Raw genomic sequence first — 22,385 nt, 5'->3', positions numbered from 1 at the left:
TGGAGGCCAGATATTGTGAGGCTGTACTGGAGTCTGTTTCCTTTCTCCAAAAGTATTTTCCTTGTTTTCTTTTTCTTGTTCTCTCAGATATCACATTGGCAGGACTGTGTGTCAAGGTGGATCCTTCAGTTCCTTTTTGTAGAATGGGCCTATTTCTTTTTTTTTAATCCAAAGGGTGTAACTGATTTTTTGGTCAAGGAAAAGTTTCACATTATCTACCTTTGCCTATTTATTGATCTGAAAAAGGCTTTTGGGAACAAGCCAATGTAAGGCTATGAAGGAGAATGAGAATGTGTAACTTCAGCCTCACTGGAGGAGTGAGTCAGGTGGGTGTGTATTGTGACACAAAAGGGTCCACATGGCTAGCAACAAGTAATCAAGAGTCAGAGGTGGGAGGACATGGAGAAATGGAGAGAGGAGAAAGGGAGACAGAAGAAAGCAGAACAGGAGGGAAGAGCCCGAGTGGACATTATGGAGACGAATGGAGGAACTCAGGAGAGGTGTATGGAGCAAGAAGGGGGAGCTTGGGAGGAGGCCATGCAGCAGGCTGGGGGAACCCGAGGACAGATCATGGAGCTGGATGGAAGACTCCAGGAGGAAATCACAGAGTCAGCTATGGGAGCTCAAGGGAAGATCATGGAGCTGGATGGAAGAGCCTGGGAGGAAGTCACAGAACAGGCTGGGGGAACCCGAGGGAAGATCATGGAGCTGGATGGAAGAGCCCAGGAAGTGGTCAGAGAGCAGATTGTGGGGGCCCAAGGGAAGATCATGGAGTTGGATGGCAGAATGTGGGTGGAGGTCATGGAGCAGGCTGGAGGAGACAAAGGAAAGATGATGGAGCTGGATGGAGGAGCCCAGGTGGAAGTCACAGAGCTGGATGGAGGAGCCCAGGCAGAGGTCACTGAGCAGGCTCGGGAAGGCCAGGAAGTGGGCATGAAGTTAGTGAAGGACCTGTTGGCAGTGGTTGCCACTTCTGCTCTTCCCCAAAATGAGAAGACAGAATTGGAGTTTGTGACCCTACAGTTTATGATAGGGGGTAATGTACACCTGGTCGGGGAATTGCTGAGCCAACACACAGTGGAAGAGTTCCAACAGGAAGTGTTTGCTAGGTTCCCCATACCAGCATTCCGCGTGACTAGCACAGTGGCCTGTAATCAAGCGACCAGCCGCAGGGCTGAGAGAGGCCTCTCACTCCATGAACTTGGCTATTCCGGGCAACAGGACAGAATCTACTCACAGCTTATCTTCTTCCTGTGCAGAGCCTCCTCTTTGACAGGCTGGGTGGGGCTAGACCGATTGCTGGAGATGCTACAACAGCTGAAGCACTGTATCTACTATATCCCAGTGGCCCTGGTTGGGGTGATTGTGCAAGAAGACTCAGAGCTGGATCTGGAGCAGGAGGTGAAGGCACTGCAGTGGCTGAAGTGCCTGCTAGATGGAGTCTTCTGTTGTGATTTGTTGCCAGGCCATGAGGGGACAGAGCAAGAGGTACAGGTTCAGGTGGCTGTCTACCAGTCAGGCTGGCCTCAGCGGGCTCTAGAGGTCAAAAGAGCAGCCTGCCAGGCAATACGAGTGGCCCTGAAGTTCTGAACAGACAACATGTGAGGGTGCATCAGGATTACCATGGGTAAGTCTAAGCATGGAGCACATAAGCGGCATGGGTCACAAGAGCTACGTAAGGGAGTTGGCTGAAGAGGAGAAGAGTTGGGTGCAGGAGGCATGGGAACAGAACAGAGGTGGAAGAATAGAAATATGGCATTCTGGATCTGGGTAAGTGTGACACACTTACAATACACAGGAGTTGGAATTGGGGGAAAAAGACATGGGAGCAGAGTATGGGCAGGTGAGGAAGAGTACATGGGAATTGGGGAGCGGACAGTGTTGCTGCACATGGACAAGGCAGGCTCTGCAGAAGATGGAGCATGAATGCTTGTGACATCCTCACTCCTTGCTCCCTTCATCCAAGAGCTGGGTAGGGAGAATGGGAAACACTCATGGCACTTGGAATTGGGCCCAAAATGAAATAGAAGCCAGGCAAAGGTTATTTTGAATATTTTGAGGGGAAACTTGACATTAATACTTTAATATTAATGGAGCTCCCCGCCTCAGTGCCCCCCCCCAAAATAAACAAACTATCCTGCCAGTTTGATGACAAAGCATGCAACGGCTTCACTGCATTATATTTTGCATATTTTAGTCTACTGAGAGGATAAATGTATGTTGTTATTTATAACTAGAGTACTTCAGGATGGCTTCCATATCTAACATCATGTCTTTTGTGGATAAAATGTAACTGCCTGAAATCTGCCATTAACTCCTTTCTTTAGTTGCAAAGCACAATTTATCAGCTGAACATTTCACTTTACCATCTTCTGTAGCTTGGCTCATATATTTTCACACCTTTCAGAAAAAGCACAGAAAAGACCCAGCAAATTCAGACAGTTCATCCTGTTTTTCGCAGCTTTGAGACTTATGACCCAATTGTGGTTTGCCTGTGGCCGGAGCTTCTCTCTATTCTAAATAGGCTCCTGTTTAGCTCTTTTAAAACAGTGAAAACTATATATATATCAATACGTGTGTCTAATGTGAAATGAAATTTCATGGCAATGCACTGAACAGTACAATGTTTGCTTAACTAGCAGAAAGGCCATGCTATTTGTATGGGTGTAATTTGTAAAGTCATGTGTGACTGACTGCTGCAAGAAAATATTAAACAGAGAATGAGTACAAATCCAAAACATGCACATTGCAGTTTGACAATGTATGCTCATGTGACAACTTTGGCTTATACCACCTAACTCAAACATACCCATCTCCTTCCCATTGGTAAAATTACTTAGGATATTTATCCATGTTTTCATACAATTTTAAACAACACGTTTCATTACTGTTGAAAGCATGTACCCGTTTTCATTGTGTCAGACAAATGGTTGCTCACTTGAGTGCCATATCGATTTGAATATGAAACTTATTACCAAGGTATGTTTCACCAATCTCAGTATACTACTTTACCAATTTATTCATTGCTGAAGTATGTGTTCACTATAGTCTGGCTTTGGACTTTTAAACTCCCTTTATTCATCTGTGAATGTGAGGAAGATAATTTCAGGTTGAAAAGTCAACCTTTAATACACACATCTCCTTAGCTGCTCAGAGGGAGATTCCAGTTACCCTCATCTCACCCCTAAGAGAGGAAATGGAAGGCAGTTCCCCATGTACTGTCTCACCCTAGCAGCAACACTATTTCCCTGACTCCTCCTTCCCACTGCTCTGGGACTTTTTCTCTGCACTAGGGCCAACTGTGAAGTCAGCCCACAGGCTCTCACTCATAGCTTCCCCATGTGCACAGCCTGAAAAAATCACAAGATTGGAGGAAAAAGAATGAAGAGTACTTGTAGCACCTTAGAGACTAACACATTTATTTGGACATAAGCTTTCGTGGGCTAAAACCCACTTTATCAGGTGGAGGAGTTGCTCTTATCATGACAGCTTCTCCTGTATGTGCCAAAATCCTGCAGCACTTGCAATCAATTCATGAGAGTTTAGCAGGGGGAAGCTGCCATCCAATACCTCCATAACTGTTTTGCACCCCACTCACTCCCTGCCTTCCTCTGGCTCTCACATCCCCTTGCACCTCTAAAGCCGCCTCTTGCTCCACCCACGGCCCTGCTCCTCCTCACTTACCCCATTCACAGTGGGTCTGATAAGTCCTTTTGGTCCCTGGGTCCTGTCTAGCCCCTTGAACCATAGAGCCGTGGTTAATTTGCCTGTGGACATAGCTTCCATTCAGTTAAACAGTGGGAGGTGGTAGCCAATTTTATTAAGGGCCTCACTTTCACCTGCACAGTGAGTGTAGGGAAATGGTGGCCATCTTGCAGACTTCAGGCCCACTGACAGTAATAGGAAATGGTGGCCATTTTGTTTAAGGGGAAATTTACAAGTTTAAAAAATGGCTGATGATTTTTGGGGGTGATATTCTAAACAAAAAGAGCTATCAGCCAGGCTTGCTGTGGTTTCCCTTGCTGCACACTGACAACAGATATTCTAGGCTTCCAAGTGGTAATCCTGAAGTCTTATTATATAGATACTAAGGTTAGATTGCAACCAGTCTAAAAATTGCTACAATATCCAGTGGACGGAAAGAGTGAAATAAGATGGGGAGGTGTTCCTCCAACTGCCAAGGAGCTATGGAAAGCACTACTTATCCATGCCAGGGAGAAGAGCAGTAGCTGCCCTGCTGTTAGCAAAACAGGCCTAATTTCAGTTGAGTCCTATAAGTGCTACTTTAATATAAATAATTAGGGCTGTCACTTAATCACCAGTAACTCACACGCTTAACTCAAAATTAACTGTCATTAATCAGTTTTAATCGCATTGTTTAACAATACCAATTGAAATTTATTAAATATTTTTGGATGTTTTTCTACATTTTCAAATATATTGATTTCAGTTACAACACCAAATACGAAGTGTACACTGCTCACTTTATATTTTTTGTTTCAAATGTTTGTACTGTAAAAATGAAACAAAAAAGAAAGTATTTTTCAATTCACCTCATACATCTACTGTAGTTCAATCTCTTTATCAGGAAAGTGCAACTTACAAATGTAGACTTTTTTGTTATATAACTGCACTCAAAAACAAAACAATGCAAAACTTTAGAGCCTAGACATCCACACAGTCCTACTTCTCATTCAGCCGATCGCTAAGACAAAAAAGTTTGTTTACATTTACGGGAGATAATGCTGCCCTCTTCTTATTTACGTCACCAGAAAGTGAGAACAGGCATTTGCATAGGACTTTTGTAGCTGGCATTGCAAGGTATTTATGTGCCAGATATTCTAAACATTCGAATGCCCCTTCATGCATCAACCACCATTCCAGAGGACATTTCCATGCTGATGATGCTCATTAAAAAAAAAAAAATCCATTAATTAAATTTGTGACTGAATTCCTTAGGGGAGAATTGTAGGTCTCCGGCTTTACTTTACCCACATTCTGCCATATATTTCATGTTCTAGCAGTCTCGGATGATGACTCAGCACATGTTCATTTTAAGAACACTTTTGCTGCAGATTTGACAAAACGCAAAGAAGGTACCAATATGAGATTTCTAAAGATAGCTACAGCACTTGACCCAAGGTTTAAGAATCTGAAGTGCCTTCTAAAATCTGAGAGGGATGAGGTGTGGGGCATGCTTTCAGAAATCTTAAGAGTGACACTCCGATGTGGAAACTACAGAATCTGAACCATGAAAAAAGAAAATTAACCTTCTGCTGGTGGCATCTGACTCAGATGATGAAAATGAACATGCATCGGTCCACACTGCTTTGGATTGTTATAGAGCAGAACCCATCATCAGCATGGACGCATGTCCTCTGTAATGGTGGTTGAAGCATGAAGGGATATATGAATCTTTAGTGCATCTGGCATGTAAATATCTTGCAACGCCGGCTACAACAGTGCCATGAGAACACCTGTTCTCACTTTCAGGTGATACTGTGAACAAGAAGCAGGCAGCATTATCTCCTGCAAATGTAAACTTGTTCGTCTGAGTGATTGGCTGAACAAGAAATAGGACTGAGTGGGTTTGTAGTCTCTAAAGTTTTACATTGTTTTATTTTTGATTGCAGTTATTTTTTTGTACATAATTCTACATTTGTAAATTCAACTTTCACGATAAAGAGATTGCACCACAGTACTTGTACTAGGGGAATTGAAAACTTATTACAAATATTTGCACTGTAAAAAAAACAAATTAAGTGAGCACTGTACACGTTGTATTGTGTTATAACTGAAATCTATACCTGAGAATGTAGAAAACATCCAAAAATATTGAAATATGGTATTCTATTATTATTTAACAGTGTGATTAATTGCTTGACAGCCCTACAAATAATATTTCTGCAAAGTGCTGTACAAATACATAGGAAGAACCATTCCCTGCTCTGAGAGCTTACAGTCTAACTAGATGAGACAGACAAAGGTGGGAGAGGAAAACAGGCACTCAGGGGTGAAGGGATTTACACATGATTATACAAAAGGTCAGAAGCAGAACCAGAAATAGAATTTAGGTTTGAGCCCCAGTCTAGTGTCCTACCCCTAGACACTGTCCTGGTACTCCCCCCTCTAGTTTACCCTTTAGAATAGTTCTTGTTTCTCAATAATTAAATGTTATTGGTGGTCCATCAGCACCAATACCCTAGACATATGTGTTTTTTTTTCCCCCAGGGCTAGGCACTTGGGGAATCTGTGTGAGAGAGCCTGGGGGGGTGGGGCTGAGAACATAGACTTTCCCTGCCACTGAGCCCTGACTTCATCTATGGCCCTAGTGCAGGGAGAGGGTCTGGGAGCGGTGGGTGCGGAGTGTCAGGGAAACTAGTGCTGCTGGGTGTCAGGAAGAGAAAGCTGGGGACAAGAGGAGGTGGAGAAATTTTGCTGCTGGGTCAAGACAGTGGTAGGAGAACTGCCTTCTATTTCCTATCTTAGGGGGTGATGTGAGGGGATGGATGGACAGACTCTCTCATTTTGTATTTGAGCATACAAGGAGAACCATATTGTTAAATCTGTGGTGTTATCTATGTTGTTGATGAACAACAAAGTTTGGGCCTAATAACAAAGCTGAAATCCTGGTCCTATTTAAATCAATGGGAAAACTCCCAGCTTGCTAAGATCAACAGAGACTTTCACCAAGTTTCTGATATATTTTTTTACAAAAACAAAAAAACCCACCAGAGCAAACAATCCACCCAGGACATGTCTGTTTCTCATTTAAAAAAAAGTTTAAACTTTGATCGTGTACTATACTAATAAAACAAACACTTTGTGAACAAAACAGTCTATTACTGTATTTAATGATCTAGGCCAGGGTCAGGCAAACTTTTTGGCCTGAGGGCTGCATCGGGTTTCGTAAATTGTATTGAGGGCTGGTTAGGGGACGGGGTTGTGGCCCGGCCCCCACCTCCTATCTGCACCATCCAACCCCCCTGTTCCCTGATGGCCCCCCTGGAACCACTGCCTCATCCACACACACTCCGCTCCCTGTCCCCTGACTGTGCTCGGACTCCTGCTGCCCCATCCAACCCCTCCTTTCATTCCTGATGGCCCCCTGCCCCATCCAACAAACCCTTCTCCCTATCCCCTGATTGCCCCTGGAACCCCTGCCCCTGACTGTCCCCCGCTGCCCCATCCAACCCCGCTCCTTCCTGACTGCCCCGCTTCAACCTTCTGTTCTCCCCCGACCGCCCCAACCCCTATCCACACTCCCGTCCCCTAACTACCACCCCAAACTCCCCTGCCCTCTATCCAACCCCTACTGCTCCATGACCCCTTACCGCACTGCCTGGAGCACTGGTGGCTGGCGGCGCTACAGCTACACTGCCTGGCTGGAGCCGGACCACACCGCCACCACGCAGCACAGAGACCAGGTCAGGCCAGGCTCTGCAGCTGCGCTGCCCCAGAAGCTCACAGTCCCGCCGCCCACAGCACTGCACCGGCGGTGGAGCGAGCGAGCTGAGGCTGTAGGGGATGATGGACAGCAGGAGAGGCACCGGGGGCTAGTCTCCCAGGCCAGGAGCTTGGGGGCCAGGCAGGACAGTCCCGCGGGCCAGATGTGGACCTCGGGCCGTAGTTTGCCCATGTCTGATCTAGGCACTTTTATCTGCCATTTACCAGGGTATAATTTAGAACCCAATTATTTCAGGTGCTCTGCACCATCTGAGAGTTGCTAAGTGCCATCGCCTCCCATTAAGTTGATAACTGAAACTCAAGGTGCTCAATACATCTCAGGATTAGCCCTCCAAAATGGTCCGGAAACAGCCCCACCTAGGGTGAAATCCTAGCCCTATTTAAGTAAAGGGGAGTTTTGCTATTGATTTCATTTTTAACTTTAGAATTTTGGAGCAAATTGTGTAGTGGTTTCTGGATTAAGTCTGATTCATTACAGTTTTGTTATAAACTTGTTACTTTTATTAACTTGTAGATATCTCCTTTAAGATGCTGTCTCTTTTCTTTACAGCTCCTGTATTACGACTGAAGATCTCAATTATCAATGGAAAATCAATTCAGATTTTGTCCCAGTTATCTGTGTGCTTCTTTTAATTTTGCAATTAGTTATTGCTTAATATTTGTTGCAAACCAAAGCCACTTTAGATATCTGCATTGTGACATCATAAATCTCTAAGAGCCACAGTGTGCTGTAGCAATATATGAAGAGCTGGATGGCTCAATGTACAGATAATGGTTATAGAATATTATGTTTTGAATTCTAGCAACTAAGCAGCAACAGTTGGAAGATTTCCAAGTACCATAGCTTTCTCCTGGCCTGTAAATTGTGCAATAAGCCCGATTTGCAATATTTATGTCTTAGATGAGTTTTTTTCACCACAGCACTATCCCTATAGTTGTTGGACTTGCCTTTGCAACTGAAACGGATTGTAGGCTCATATGATCATTTTCACCACTTTAGGATGCAGGCCCCAGCTTTCAAGAAAGCTTTATTCCATTCTTGTTTGCTTGATTTTTATACACAGAAATTTCCCGAGATGATGAAAATACCAAGAGCATAAATGAATGGAATATTTTCTTTTTTGGTTCAATTTTTATTGGGAATCCTCTATTAAGAGCAGCCATACTGGTCAGACCAATGGTCCATCTAGCCCAGTATCCTGTCTTTCAACAAGCTGCTTCAGAGGGAATTAAAAGAAGAGGGCAATTATTGAGTAATCCATCCCCTGTCATTCACTCCCAGCTTCAGGCAGTTAGAGGCTAGGGATGCCCAGAGCATAGGGTTGCATCCCTGTCCATCTTGGCTAATAGCCAGTGCTGGACCTCTCTTCTCCAATACACTGGGGAAGTGGCTGGGACTTACCCTTCTAGGTCTCTATTGAGGGTCAGAGAACATAGTAGATGGTACTGCTTAACTACTCCACAGAGTTTACAGGTTCTTGACTAAATTATGAGTGCCTGAGTAATCATTTAATTTATGCACCCCTGATTTGGGCTGGATTCAGCTGCCATTGAAATCAATGGAAAGACTCCATAGGGACTGGAGCAGACACTTAGCAAGAATGCGAGTTATGGCAGAGATTATAAAACTGGGAAAAACTATATACAGAAATCTTTAAAAAAAGGTAATCAGCTTTTTCTCAGAGTATTAACATACTTCTTGTCTGCACAGATTAGTTACCAGACCCAAATGGAGTGTCTTTGACCCTTTAAATTGCTGGTTGGGTAAGCAAAACCAGATGCCACTAATTTATATGCATCAATAACGGAGCAGTTAAAACTTCCTTTACTCTTTGGTATAAAACCAACTCATGAACAATTTTAGCCTATTTAGCCCAGGTCAAAAAGCACATTTATAAATTATTCACAAGCCACTTGGTCTTAGGTGGGTGGAAGAGAGACTAGTAGGTAATTTACAAGGAGACACAAATTCCAGCTACCCAGGGTGCAAAAAAGATGATCATGCATCTATCCAATCAGTCTGAAAGAAAGGGTCTTCCTTTGTTTGTACCCTTGCGTGAACTTACCAGAAAATTAATATAAAAAGTGTGATCAAATAATAAATGTTCCATTTCTAAATGTTTTATAAAGGGTAATAAATGATTAATAGATGCTATAGACATGTATGTGTACATCTGTGCAAAGTGTTATATTTGATTATAAAATAACCTGTGACAGATACTGCAACTGCATACAATATTTTTGGGGACTATACTGTATTAAGTTTATGTATCATTGTGGGTCCAGGATGGTATGTAACTTGGGGGAGGGGAGGAGGGAGGAAATCATAGCTGCTCCAGGAGTTAACAGTGGGGGCTGTTAGACTAATAATGATTAACCCTTTACTAAAATATTAATAATTTACTAACAGTTTATAAATGGAACCTTACTATGAAGTATGACCACTATTTGTATTCCCATAGTTCCTAGAGGTGCTAACCAAAATGGGTACCGTTGTGTCAGGCATTGGGAGGTTAAAGTATTTTATGGATTTATGTTTTAAAGCTTTAGCTTACTTCTCATGAGCAGAAGCTACAGCTGACGGACAGCCTCTCTCTTATGGAAAATGTTAGTCTATTGGGTGGTCACTGAATATCCAATGGCACTTTTCACAAGCGACAGGATGTTAACTACAGGATCCCGGCCAAATCCTTATTTTGATAAATGCATTCTATCTACATTCCAGCAACTGAATAGGATATTCTGCACCTCTTCTCAAATATCATGCATCGTCACACTAGGATGAAAAATAGCTGCCAGGTTTCAACCCACAGGTGGCTGTATATGTATTTAAGTATTCCATATTTTAGCTACATGATAAGTTACTTATCCTATGTATTTTAAAAGTTGAATAATTTATGGCTGAGCTCTTCAAAGACACCCAGGGGATTTGAACACCCTGGTCCTATTAATTTTAATAGGAAATGGATAGCCAAATCCCTTGTTTTTCAAAGATACATAATCTCATTAACTCAAGGCAGCTTTCTCCCCCTGCAAGGCCCCAAAAGGGTCCTGGCCAATGGAACTGTTTTCCACTCAGGGGCAGCACCAGTGAAGGAAGCAGGTTCCTGGGGTGGCCAATAGAAAGGGGCAGCACTCCATATGTTACTGAGGCAGCATGTCCCGGTCTGCGGTGGCAATTCGGCAGCAGGTCCTTCAGGTCCCTCTCCTTCTTTGGCGGCAACTCAATCACTCCACTTGTAGTCCTCGGCAGCACTTCGGCAGCAGGTCAATCAGCTTCCCCCACCCCTTTTCTTTTTTCCGCTGCTTGGGGCAGCAAAAAAGCTGGAGCCGGCCCTGTTTCCGCTGGGCATGACAAGGGCTGTAAATAGAGGGAAAACGCTCATTCTCTATAGAGCTCCGTTCTACCTGAGCTCTGAGCAACAAGATAAAAAATTGAAGCTAGGCTGAGAGCATCATATGATAAAGAACGCAGTAATACTGCTAAAGCTATTCTGGGACTTCCCCAGCCCTCCCTTCATGCCTAGCTTCCTGCTGTAGGTTAAAGAAAATAATACATAATCTCACATCTTTGCCCTCTTATTTTTCTTTACAAGATGTTTTAAACAAATTAAACAGCAAATTATATATCCAGATGGGTCAGTGGGTTCACCACTTGTTAAGGTCTGGTCATGTGACCTGAAGTAGGGTCTTGTCCAGTTGTTTCACTTAGATTATCAAATTCCTCCAGGTCTAGATTACCGTTTAATAGGTGTAACATCTTAACAGGAATATTTCCCTTCACAAAGGCCATGATGTGAGCATTTTGTTACTAGGGTCATGCAGCAACTCAAACAAGCATGGAGATAGGAAAGAAGCAGCATTGTCAGCTTTGTACAGAATTCCTTGAGTCTGAACCTTGTTATAGGTTAGGCTGTGATCTCCCTTCAACCCTCCCCCCCTTTTTAAAAAAAAAGTCCTTTTAATAGATCTCCCTTTGAAATATAAAGCAGCTGCTATCACCGCAAAGAAAAGGCTTTTTAAAAAAAAAATGAAACTCTACCTTTACAAGAGCCCTCAGTAGGACTGGAGCCTAAGGAGCCTTTCTGATGTTCTTACTTCATCAGTAAATAACTTCTCAAATTTGCTTTTCCTGTTCTCACAACTGGTCTTGCAGACATCCCCAAGACCTTTCAAATAAGCCTCACTTGATGTTGCTAGGACATGCCTTTTTTGTGGTAGTTGTAGCAAAGCATTAGGAGAATTTTCAGAACATAAATCAACACCTAAACATCTAAAGCCCTCTCAGAAGATTTGGTTGAAACGCCTCAAAATTGGGCAAACATCTGTCCCGTTCTTACAGATAACACATACATTTGAAGTACAAGTGACCTATTTTGAGAATAAAAATCAGACAAATGGGAATCAAGTCTCAACTTTAACTATGAGCGACTATTGTTCTTGGATTTAGGAACAGACAATGTAATTCTTATTTCTAAGAATTTTTTTTTCTTTTGAATGAACAGGTGTACACATTTTCTCTGTAGCTCCTTTCTTCTTACCGTTTGGAATGCGTCAAAGATGAAACACAAAATGTGCTCTAAATCAGCAGAAATTCCTTCAGTTCTACAGCACTAACTCCTCCATGAATATGCATGTTTCAGAATACAAAACTGTGCCAACCATATTATTTTAAATTTACTTTTTAGTATATACATTAACACTCAAAAATGTGATGAAAAACAAATACACGTCATGATGAGATACAGACTGCAAAGTTAAATAAAAAGCAGACTTTTTACAGTTTCAGATGAACATAAACTACAATAAGTGCATAGGCCAAACATTTCTTGCTATTTGAGTAGCACAGCAAAAAGAAAAAAAATGAACATTTTAAAATGATACTGCAAGACTATATTCTCAGTACAACAACACATGCATCTTGCTGTGTCTTAAATACTCTTTTGGCCCAATACTAAAATCCCCTCCCACCCCCGCATGTTGAACAATGTATTATACCACAGAACCTTTATCCATAGACTGACAAACTAATTACAGGGCCATATTTTTTCTCTAGCTAATAGTTATTTCAAAGGATAGGAATTGTCTCCATTTTAAGAGATTTCAAGTAAACACTTCGGGGTATTTCTATGTTCTCCTCTTGATGCAGGCACATAATTGCCATTAGTTTTAAGGGAATAACATGTGGGCACCAAGAGCACAATACACCCTCTTGGGCTCTATTCATCCAAAATTATTGCAGCTGTGAGTACCGGTTATGAGGACAACATGAAATCGACTTTCAAAATTCCAAGCACAAGAGCGTTGGAAGTCAGTTTGTGGTCAAGTGTTCCATTCTTTACCAAAGATGGAGGCATAGAATTCTTCCCCCTGTTGATGGGCACATAGGAAATATCCATCTCTTAAGTCAGTGGACTTTGACAGTCATGCTCTGGATATTGAGTTATCACTAGTATAAAGAGGAAGGGGAAACTTTACAAGAAATTAAAGCAGTTTTGAGACCATGGTGGCCTTAAGGCAGAAAAAGAAGATTAGACCTTTCCCACTAAAAATACAACATTAAGACAATTTTGGCCAGTTGATAATCTCAAGGGATCCAAGAAAATTAAAATCAAGCCTAGAGATGGATTAAATGTATTTGCAGCTATGAAGAATCAGGTTCGGGCCCTCATGAACTAGAAGAACAGGATAGGCATAGAAAGATTATTAAAGATCAAGTCTTGCCCAACTTGTCTCTCCACAGCCTGATTTATTCAATAAAACAGGGCTGCTGGGTATGACCACGGATTAGATAATTTCAGATAGCGGGACAGATTCTCAGATACTGTAAATCAGCATTGCTCCACTGAAATAAATGGTGCTACCATAATTTACATCAGATGGGGATCTGGGCCAGATTATTTAATAAGATCCATATGGCATGTGAATTATTATTTTACTTATTACCTCTAACGAACACCACATCACACAGAGTGAAAATAAGGACACTTAAAATGTAAGGTGTATGTATTTTGACGCATGTTTCAGCATCAAGTTTTGTGAGCATTGGCACAAGTGGTTGTGTTATAAAAACAAAATGAACTATCCCAACTAATGTTCCCCTGGAGGTACCTCTTCTATCAAGATTTTGCCTACTTTAAATTTGTAAACTATGGTATTTTAAAAAAAATTGTTTTGTATATGCTCTTATTTTTGGCCACAAGGGCTAAATGACATATCTCATGCCTTTAGAATTTTGTGCCCCAGGATACTAAGAAGTCAGATGAATGTTCTACTCCCAGTACCTGAGCACAGCCGTCTTTTCTGATATCAGATTTCATAAAGCACCCCACTGTCATCATGCTGTAGGGGGAGACACTCTTCTTAAGAAGACAGAGCTTTCTTTAAAACTAGTGAGCTGCAGAGATTCTTGAAATCTTAAAAACAGAAGTAAAAAAAAAATAAGCAAGGCCATAGCACTCCTGAAAATTGAGAAGTGAATAAAGCTGTTTAATGGAAAACAAGTATTTAGAATTATAGGTGTTTTACCAGCCAGTTAGTGTCACCAGCTTGCAATCAGGAACGTTCACAGGATTTGTCTACACTTGGAATGCTAGAGAGGCACAGTTGCGCCACTGTAGAGCTTCAGTGTAGACATTACCTATGCTGACAGGAGGGATTCTCCTGTCAGTGTAGGCACTCCATCTCCCCGAGAGGCGGTGCCTAAGTCAACAAAATAATTCTTCCGTTGACCTAGTGCTGTCTATGCTGGGGTTAGGTTGACTTAACTATGCTGCTCAGGTGTGTGGATTTTTCACATCCCTGAATGATACAGTTAAGACTCAATTTTCTAGAGCAGACCAGGCCTCAGCAAGAGAATAAATTAATTTTCATGGGTCACATGGACAGGCAAACAAAAGACTAAAGAATCTTTTTCAGATGAAGGGCCTAATTCTGATAGCTCATATACTGCTGTGAATTAAGAGTAACTCCACTGAAATCAGAGTTATACCAGTGTAAAGGGACATCAGAATTACTGGAAGCCTGAAGTCTCTACTAGGTCTGGCTCTTGCACACAAACAAAAGGTTTCTACACGTAGGCTCAATTTCTGATTAGTTCGTCTCATCAGTGGAGACCTAAAAACATGGTATCTGCAGCATGGCAGAGTGCAAAACATTTTGGACAGATAGAGCCTTATATAAACTGAGACAAATTTGACCAAAGAAAAAATAAATACAAATTCACTACTGGTATGAAATATATTGCAACATTAATTGGGCTTCAATCATCTGCCACACAGTGTCCACAGCTGTATAGTATTTGTATAAAAAGTGTGGTTCTTCATTCAAGTAAAACCTTTAAAAAATGAAATATGGAAGTTGTATTTTTAAACAAAAAACCTTAGAAGCAGCATATCACAATCCTCTCCAATACCACATAGTTTTCTTTAAATTGATGCATTTAAAAGATGTCTGACCTCACAATACATCATAATTTCAAGTGGCTTTTCTGTTTTTAAACTGGTCCAGCCTAGGTCTGTAACCTGTACAGACATGGAAAAACAGGAGGAAATCACAATTATTGTTCAGCGCAAATATTGAGCATGTCAGTTATAAAATGACAAAGCAAATAAAATATCCCCAAAATTAACAAACATGGGCTACTGACCACTATGGGGCTTAGATGACTTTACATTAAAAAAAAATTGAGAGAAAAAATAACCACAGAGGTCATCAAATACAAAGTTCTTTACATGCTGCATAATTCTGACAGTGCCCTTAATATTTAAGCTTTTTATATTTTTCCACAAGATGCCAAACCACTTACAATTTGGGTTTTGTTTAAATGCTTTTTATAAAATTAAATTATACTGATAGACGGTATTTTACCCATGAAGAAACTACTGATGCACTCAAGAACAGAAAAAGTATGCATATGTAAGTCAGTACAAGAGTTTCTTCTGCAACTTTTTGGAAAAGAAATATATTTAAAAAAAAAAAATCAGCAGCAGCCTGTTTTGTCATTAAAACAAATGTAGTTTCACAGTTGAAAAAAAATTAGTTACATTATTTTACAATTCAGTACATATTCCCTAAGTCACTTTTTTCTAATGGCTTTGTAATAAAATGCAAGGACAAATCCCGGGCTTCTTGCTCTGATGACTCCTACTACAATAGGCTTCTATGGGAGTTTTGCTGGAGCAAGATGCTTAGATTCAGTCCAAGCACAAAATCAACTATTTTAGTGTTTGCACAGCTGGTATTCAGAACAAAGGGAACATTTTCAAACCTCTATTCAGGTTAAATGTCAACTGTAAAAAACCCTATTTATAAAACAAAAAACGAATTCCAAACAGTCTCTAACAAAATCTACAGCTCAGTCACCTATGAATTCATGATCCTTTTCCTGTAGCTGAGATAGTGGGTTTAATTCTCTCACACACACACAGTCTAAGTTAGGAGTAACCCATTAAAGTCCATGGATTCATATCAAGATAAAGCTGGTGTAACTGAGAGGAGAATAGGGCTTAGTATATTTAGGGTCAACTTTTTTCCTTTAAATATACTTTCTTGTTATTGTGAACAACTGTTTCAAGCTCCATACCTCCATCCATTATCTTCCCATGCTTCCATTTTCTTTGTTTAATTCTAAAGTTACCCCACACCCTATTATACTTGGGTTGGCTATTCAGTTTGCTTTCTTCTAGCATTAAGAACTTTATTTTATAGCTTGTGCAGTGTTGGTTGCAGTAACTCTTGAAGATACTGGGACCGATTCTTCACAGCTCTGCAACAGGTGCAAAGTGGGTGCAAACACTACCATTCTAATATGGCAGCATTTGACACAAGGTGCAAAATATGGAGAATCAGGCCCATAAGATCCAATAAGCTTGAGTGGACCTTTTAATTCGGGTCCTAAAAGGCATCTCTTTACAGAGCAATATGTTGTCTCAATACAAGAGGAATCATAAGGATAATTAATGTAGCACTTAATGTGGCACTTGAGTAACACACATCTCTCTGTTAAATCATGAATTACAGCCCTCAGGGTTTCAGATTTGTATCATTTGTATCATGATTTTCTTGCTGTAACTAATCCCCAATTTAAAAAACTCTAGAACATTACAGTGGGTTCACTGTAGACAAATAATAAATACACATAAGGGTCGTTATGTTCTAGTAACTACAACTGAGTGAAAGCACTCACATCTGAGCAAAGGGACATATGAATTCTGCTGGCTTGTTCTAAAATGTTCAGTAGAGATAAGACTAGCCATATTTCCCCATTCAAATCTTAGTATTTCTTTGTATTTTTCATGAAGTGTTTTACCACATGATTTAGTACCTGTGTGTTTAATAACTGTAGGAATCAAATGATTACAAAATTGTCTTAAAAGACCAAATAAAAGCCTTGGCTGTACAATCCCCAATTTACTGCTATCCATGCCTTCTATAATATAATTGATTGCACATTTTGAACAATTTGCTAAATGAATGTGTAACAATTTGCTAAATGAATCCAACCACTCAATACTTTATAAATAAACTGTACTTTGTACAGGCTGTATTTATGAAGTTATACTCTAATACCAATTGACAGCACATTTATATTACATCTAGTATTGCACTTCTTTTGAGTGGCACCTACACACACACACACGTGTGTCTGTCTGCGTGCATGCATGTGAATAAACCCATCCACCTCAAACTTCTGGATTTTTGGAATTCACTTCAAATGCTGTGAATCTAACAAGTTTAAAACACTGGAGTAAATGTCATCCGCAGAATCCTGGGTTTAGCAAGTTATTGTCAAAAATATTTAAGAGTTTATAAAAAAGTGTTTCAGAATCCCAAGTTCTGCCTGCAGCTGTGCATAAGGACAATCTAAAAACCTCTGGTAGTCTTGATACTTGCAAAACTGGTGCCCAACAATTAGATTTTTCTCTCACATTCTCACACAGAGCACATGAAAATGCCAGAGCGCGTGTGCAAGAGCATGCATGCTATAAAATGTTTGTTTGGCAGCTCTATATGCTGTGAGCTTTCCAAAGTGTTTGCTGTAAGTAGCTGGTGATCATTTTGAAAATCCAAATTTATTTCTCATGCGTTGGTTATAGGGATTAAGCAGCTACTTTCAAAGGAGCAGGAAGGAACAGAAAGAGAGAAAAGGTGGACCCAGAGGCTGAGAGTTTAACCATACATTCCTTGAACAGCCAGCATATCACTTAGGCCATGTCTACACTTACTGGTAGAGCCACAATGCTGCAATTGATGCAGCGGCGCTGATTTAGTGGGTCTGGTGAAGACCCACTAAGTTGATGGCAGAGCACTCTCCCATTGATTCCTGTATTCCAGCTCCCTGAGAAGAGCAAGGTACGTCGGCGGGAGGGCATCTCCCATCAACACAGCGTGGTGTAGACACTGCAGTAAGTCAGCCTAAGCTATGTCACTTCAGTTACATTATTCATGTAACTAAAGTAGCGTAACGTGGGTCAACTTACCATGGTATTATAGACCAGCCCAAAGTAACATTAAGAATATTGCCTGAGATTCTTTGAAGAGACTTTGGCCAAGTTCACCTCTGGCACAAGTGGGTATATCTCCCACTGATTTCAGTGGTACTTGTACACTCTTTCACCAGGGTTGAATTTGGTCCTATGAGTATAGCTGAACACCATCAGTCACATGATGGACAATGAGAGTCTTGGACAGAGAGAACTTGCTTGCAAAATTAAGTGAGTGAATATGGGACAAATCATGTAAATAAAGAATATATATTAATAGTTCCTATTATATAAATAGCCTTTATAAAAATAATCTTTCAATAATTTTAATAACTAACCCTTCGCTAGGCTCTGGAAAACATGTGTGAAAAAATCTATTGTGTTCAAGTTAGATTAAATCAAACCCCAAAGTGAACATTATAATGTTTTGTTGCACTGAACCCTATCTTGCCCATTCAATTTCTAAGCCAGTCATTTGGGATGGTGGGGACCAGAGTTTCTTTGTGAAGCTACAAATTTCATCTCTACAAATATTGTCCAGGAGAATACCATACACAGTAGGCTTATTTCCTACTTCTTTCAAAATAGCACAGATGACAGACCCAGAAGTCAAAGGTTCAATTAAAACCAAAATATATTATGCCTCTGACTAAATTTATGCCTCTGACTAAATTTAAAAGGAACGGTTCCCTCACTTTAATCTTTTAAATCTTTGAGCTGAAAATGCCTTCAATTTCAACACTATACCTACTATTTTAATAACCATGAAAACACTAAGTTTTCTTCCTTTTCAACTCTTTGAAACCCTACATAATCTTTAAAGTGATACTAGACCTATTGTAATATAGGATGGACTATTTTTGATGATAGCATGATTTTCCTTTCCCCAAATTATCCAAATTAAAAGCAAACAAAAAAAACCCTGCCAATCTTCCAAGTTTACCTTTTTGGGTTTAAGGCATAATATGAAATTGCACATCACACGAAAGCTTAATTTTGAAGGGAACAGTTTTAGTGCTATCTGAAACCCCCCCCCCCCCTTTTTTTTTTTATTCTGAACGTCTGGATATTTCATCTCTGCTCTTGCTGTAAATTCTAATGCCGTCTGTGGTTTGTGCAATTCCTATGCAACCAGTCTTTGCTGCTGACAAGTATTAACAGTGCAGTGTAGCACCCATAAGTGGGCTATCAGTTTTTTAAATTCTTCACTTTCATTTCAGTTCAAGGCATGCTGCTTTATTGTGTGGAAGATCCAGTCCATTTTCGTTGTCCAGCCACCATGATGAGCGTCATTCATCTGCTTCATGAAATATTCTAGAGCTTCTTGTTCACTTTTGTCCAGTGCAAGTGTCTTTCGAATGTACGCAATATCATCAAAAGACTGTAATTCTGGCATTCCTGAGCCAAGCATCATGGAGAAGAGATTTATGAAGAGATTGGCATGCTGCCGAATTGCTAAGTAAGCCTTATAACACATCTCCTGAAACCTTGAAAAGAAAGACAAGAGTTGGTTGGTTCAAGATAGGTGCTACTGGATCCACAACTTTCATTTTTTGGAGGCAACAGAAGGTGAGAGGCACGTGGGCCATTATAAAAGTTTGAGAGGCCAACTCTGTGAGGTGTTTTTTGTTTTTTTTTTAAATATAAATGTAAATGCCACAATAGCACTGGAAACATTTCTTCATTGTATCATCTTCCTAAATGTCCTCCACTTAGGAAAAGTTTATGCTACTGGTTAAGTTGAGCTAACTTACATTGCTCAGGGGTGTGAAAAAGCACCTCCACCCCAGAAACGCAAGTTTTGCACTGTCCACACCAGTGCTATGCCGACGGGAGAGTCGCTATAGTGGTTCATCTATATCGGTGCAGCTGTAGATTTGCCCTTAGATTAGGTTAGTTTTCAAGTTATTTTTCAGTGACTAATTGATACCAGGTAAATTGGAGACAGGCCTTCGCGTCTAAATCCCTATTTTAGGTTCATAAGCTTTCTCAAAAAAGTGAATTATTTAGGGATGTTTAAGGAAATCCACTGAGCCATTTGAGTTACGCAAGTCTAAGAAGAATACATATTTTAAGCATTAAAACAAAATTGCTCACCACCAGTAAAATTTACCAAGGACAGTTGTAGTTCTAACACTTGAGTAAAATTACATTTTTAAATCAAGTAATCTTAAGTGGTTATGTATGTGTCTGATCCAGCAAAGTCAGTGGCAATTGTGGATCAGCACCTTGAAGGATCAGGCCCACAGGACTTGAGTGCTGAGAACCATACAAAGATCTATCCCTGGGTGGACAATTTGAAAGAGATTTGTGTCCCACAACTGAATTAATGTAAAATTGGATGCCTGCATTATGTTTCTTAGGTACATTAAGCTCTACATGTACCTATACAGGGTCTTATAGCACATAGCTTGATTCAGGTAATAGGCCAAAGTATTAAAGATCATTGGTTCTTTATTATAGCTAAAAGATATTTTGCTACAAGATATACCCAAATATATACAAAAACTGATTAAATATTTTCATTTATGTGAAATAATTGCTCAATTGAAAAATGGCTTACCTTTCAAATTCCCTTGTTTTGGTACATTCTTGGGCTCCTTTACTAATCACTATTAAGAAATCTTGCGTTAAGACAAATGGCACACGCTCTCGTTTGTAACCAAATTTTTTCTTCTTGTGATCCAGGAAGTGTCCAAAATCAATGTGAAACAGCTTTAAAGAGGGAGAAAATGGTTACACATTTTAAAATTATTTTGCTTATTTAAATAGCTTTCATAACAACATCAGTTCATCTAGTTTTTGCGTGGATTTTGTGATCCAAAACACCAATATGCCATACAATTAGTGTCTATACATCAGACAAATGGAAGATGACATATTACATAAGTGAATATTTTTAGGCAGAGGTTTTTGAAAAATAGTATCTTACTTGTCCGTCATCTTTCACCATGATGTTACTATTGTGACGATCACCAATTCCCAATATGAAGGTAGCAACACAATAGCCAGCGCAAGAGCGTGTAAACAAATCAATAGCTGCATCATACCTGTTGAAAACAAACACTGGAGGCATTATTCTTCTGAAGTTCTAACACCACAGAAGTGCAGAAATAACATGCATGTAATAAAGAATGTGTGTATACTAGCTTAACGAAGCCATGCTAATCAAGACTACTTGGATTTTATAATTGAACTGAATCAAAAAGCTAGGTAGAGATTCAGCTTTCTTGGAATACAACAATACCTGCAGTAAGATCAAAAAATAATAATAAACTTACCATTAGAGCAACTTTTTTAAAGACAGAGAAAAGAAATTTTCACTCTGATAAGCTACCAATGCAAATTCAGATTTAAACCATATATTTGTGCAAGTGTATATCTTAAATTGCCAATTTTTTGCCAACTGCTGCATTGTTACAATATCACACTATGCCTTAACCTCAAGAGGAGAACTATGGATAGCAAAAATACCAGGTGTAGAGTATCGCTGTATGACTTAGTTTCCCACTTCAAGAAGGGGGGTATGAAATATTTCTGTTTTGGGGCCTCCATCAAAAAAACCAAAAACAAACAGGTAAATTAAAAAGGAGAATAAGTAAATGAAAAGTAAAACCTCACATTTCTCCTTTGTTTTTGTCCTTGAGCCACTGATGTAATGTGTGGCTGTTGAACTGCAATGCGCCCTTTAGACCACCTTTACACTGAATCTGCATAATTGTGTGAGAGCTTCTCACCACCTCAATAAGTCCCACACAATCACCAATAGACAAACAGCCATAAGGCAACATCCTGGAGGGAAAAATTTTTTTTTTTTTAATAAAAAGCAAGTTTTCAGACAGAAAGCATTTTAAACAGTACAAAATATACATGTTCTGGTTAGTAACCTTAATCAGATCAATATTATCTATTATTGGATTTACTTCATAGGGTTCTGCTGAAAATACATTTGAAAACCCTACAGCTGTATTATCAGAAGTGTTGAGAAAAAAGTGTGCAAGAATGTTAGAGTTCAATAATGTGCCTGACTCTGCGGCCACTACATCTGGCAATTTATTTCCTAGTTTTATACTGGGAAAAGATTTAAGCTGAAAATTACTAATGGTTTCCCCAATACCTCTGAATATTATCAATAATCATTAATGGAACTTTCAGAATGTAGGTGGATTTATCTAGACAGATCTCTGTACAGATCTTCAGACTTTAATACTAAGGGCAGGACAGTCTTCAGACTTTCAGAAAAGGAACATTCAGCACAACTTGAGTGCTACCAGAAACGCATAATACAAAATAATGCTTAAGTAAAGCCTACTTTAAGAAACCCCCCACATGCAATTCTAAAAATACATTTTGAGAGCTATTACCTGACAATATTATAAAATTGTAATGGAAACCCATGAACCGCAGCAATGCTGGTCTTAAGCTAGTCTTACT

At 40.0% G+C, this 22,385-nt stretch overlaps 2 protein-coding genes across 3 annotated transcripts in view; one reads left to right on the top strand and one right to left on the bottom strand.

Moving 5' to 3' along the window:
• Positions 1 to 341: 341 nt before the first annotated feature.
• On the top strand, positions 342 to 9,759 carry LOC123377954. Its single transcript, XM_045031362.1, has 2 exons — positions 342 to 1,627; positions 8,018 to 9,759. Exon 1 carries the CDS (start codon positions 400 to 402, stop codon positions 1,588 to 1,590), a length of 1,191 nt encoding a protein of 396 aa, XP_044887297.1. The 5' UTR covers positions 342 to 399; the 3' UTR covers positions 1,591 to 1,627; positions 8,018 to 9,759.
• A 2,372-nt stretch (positions 9,760 to 12,131) lies between these two features.
• PIK3CA (phosphatidylinositol-4,5-bisphosphate 3-kinase catalytic subunit alpha) overlaps positions 12,132 to 22,385 on the bottom strand; it is a 78,929-nt gene continuing 68,675 nt past the window's right edge. For both annotated transcript variants that reach the window (XM_045029945.1, XM_045029946.1), the window contains 4 exons: positions 21,573 to 21,743; positions 20,884 to 21,001; positions 20,515 to 20,666; positions 12,132 to 19,438 (listed from right to left, as the gene is read on the bottom strand). In XM_045029945.1, the coding sequence (XP_044885880.1) occupies positions 19,168 to 19,438; positions 20,515 to 20,666; positions 20,884 to 21,001; positions 21,573 to 21,743 (712 nt within the window). In that variant the 3' untranslated portion in view covers positions 12,132 to 19,167. The remainder of the gene's footprint in view (positions 19,439 to 20,514; positions 20,667 to 20,883; positions 21,002 to 21,572; positions 21,744 to 22,385) is intronic.

Source organism: Mauremys mutica, chromosome 9 (assembly GCF_020497125.1).
Source record: "Mauremys mutica isolate MM-2020 ecotype Southern chromosome 9, ASM2049712v1, whole genome shotgun sequence".
Lineage (NCBI taxonomy): Eukaryota > Metazoa > Chordata > Testudines > Geoemydidae > Mauremys > Mauremys mutica.
This window is presented reverse-complemented; position numbering and strand designations above follow the sequence as displayed.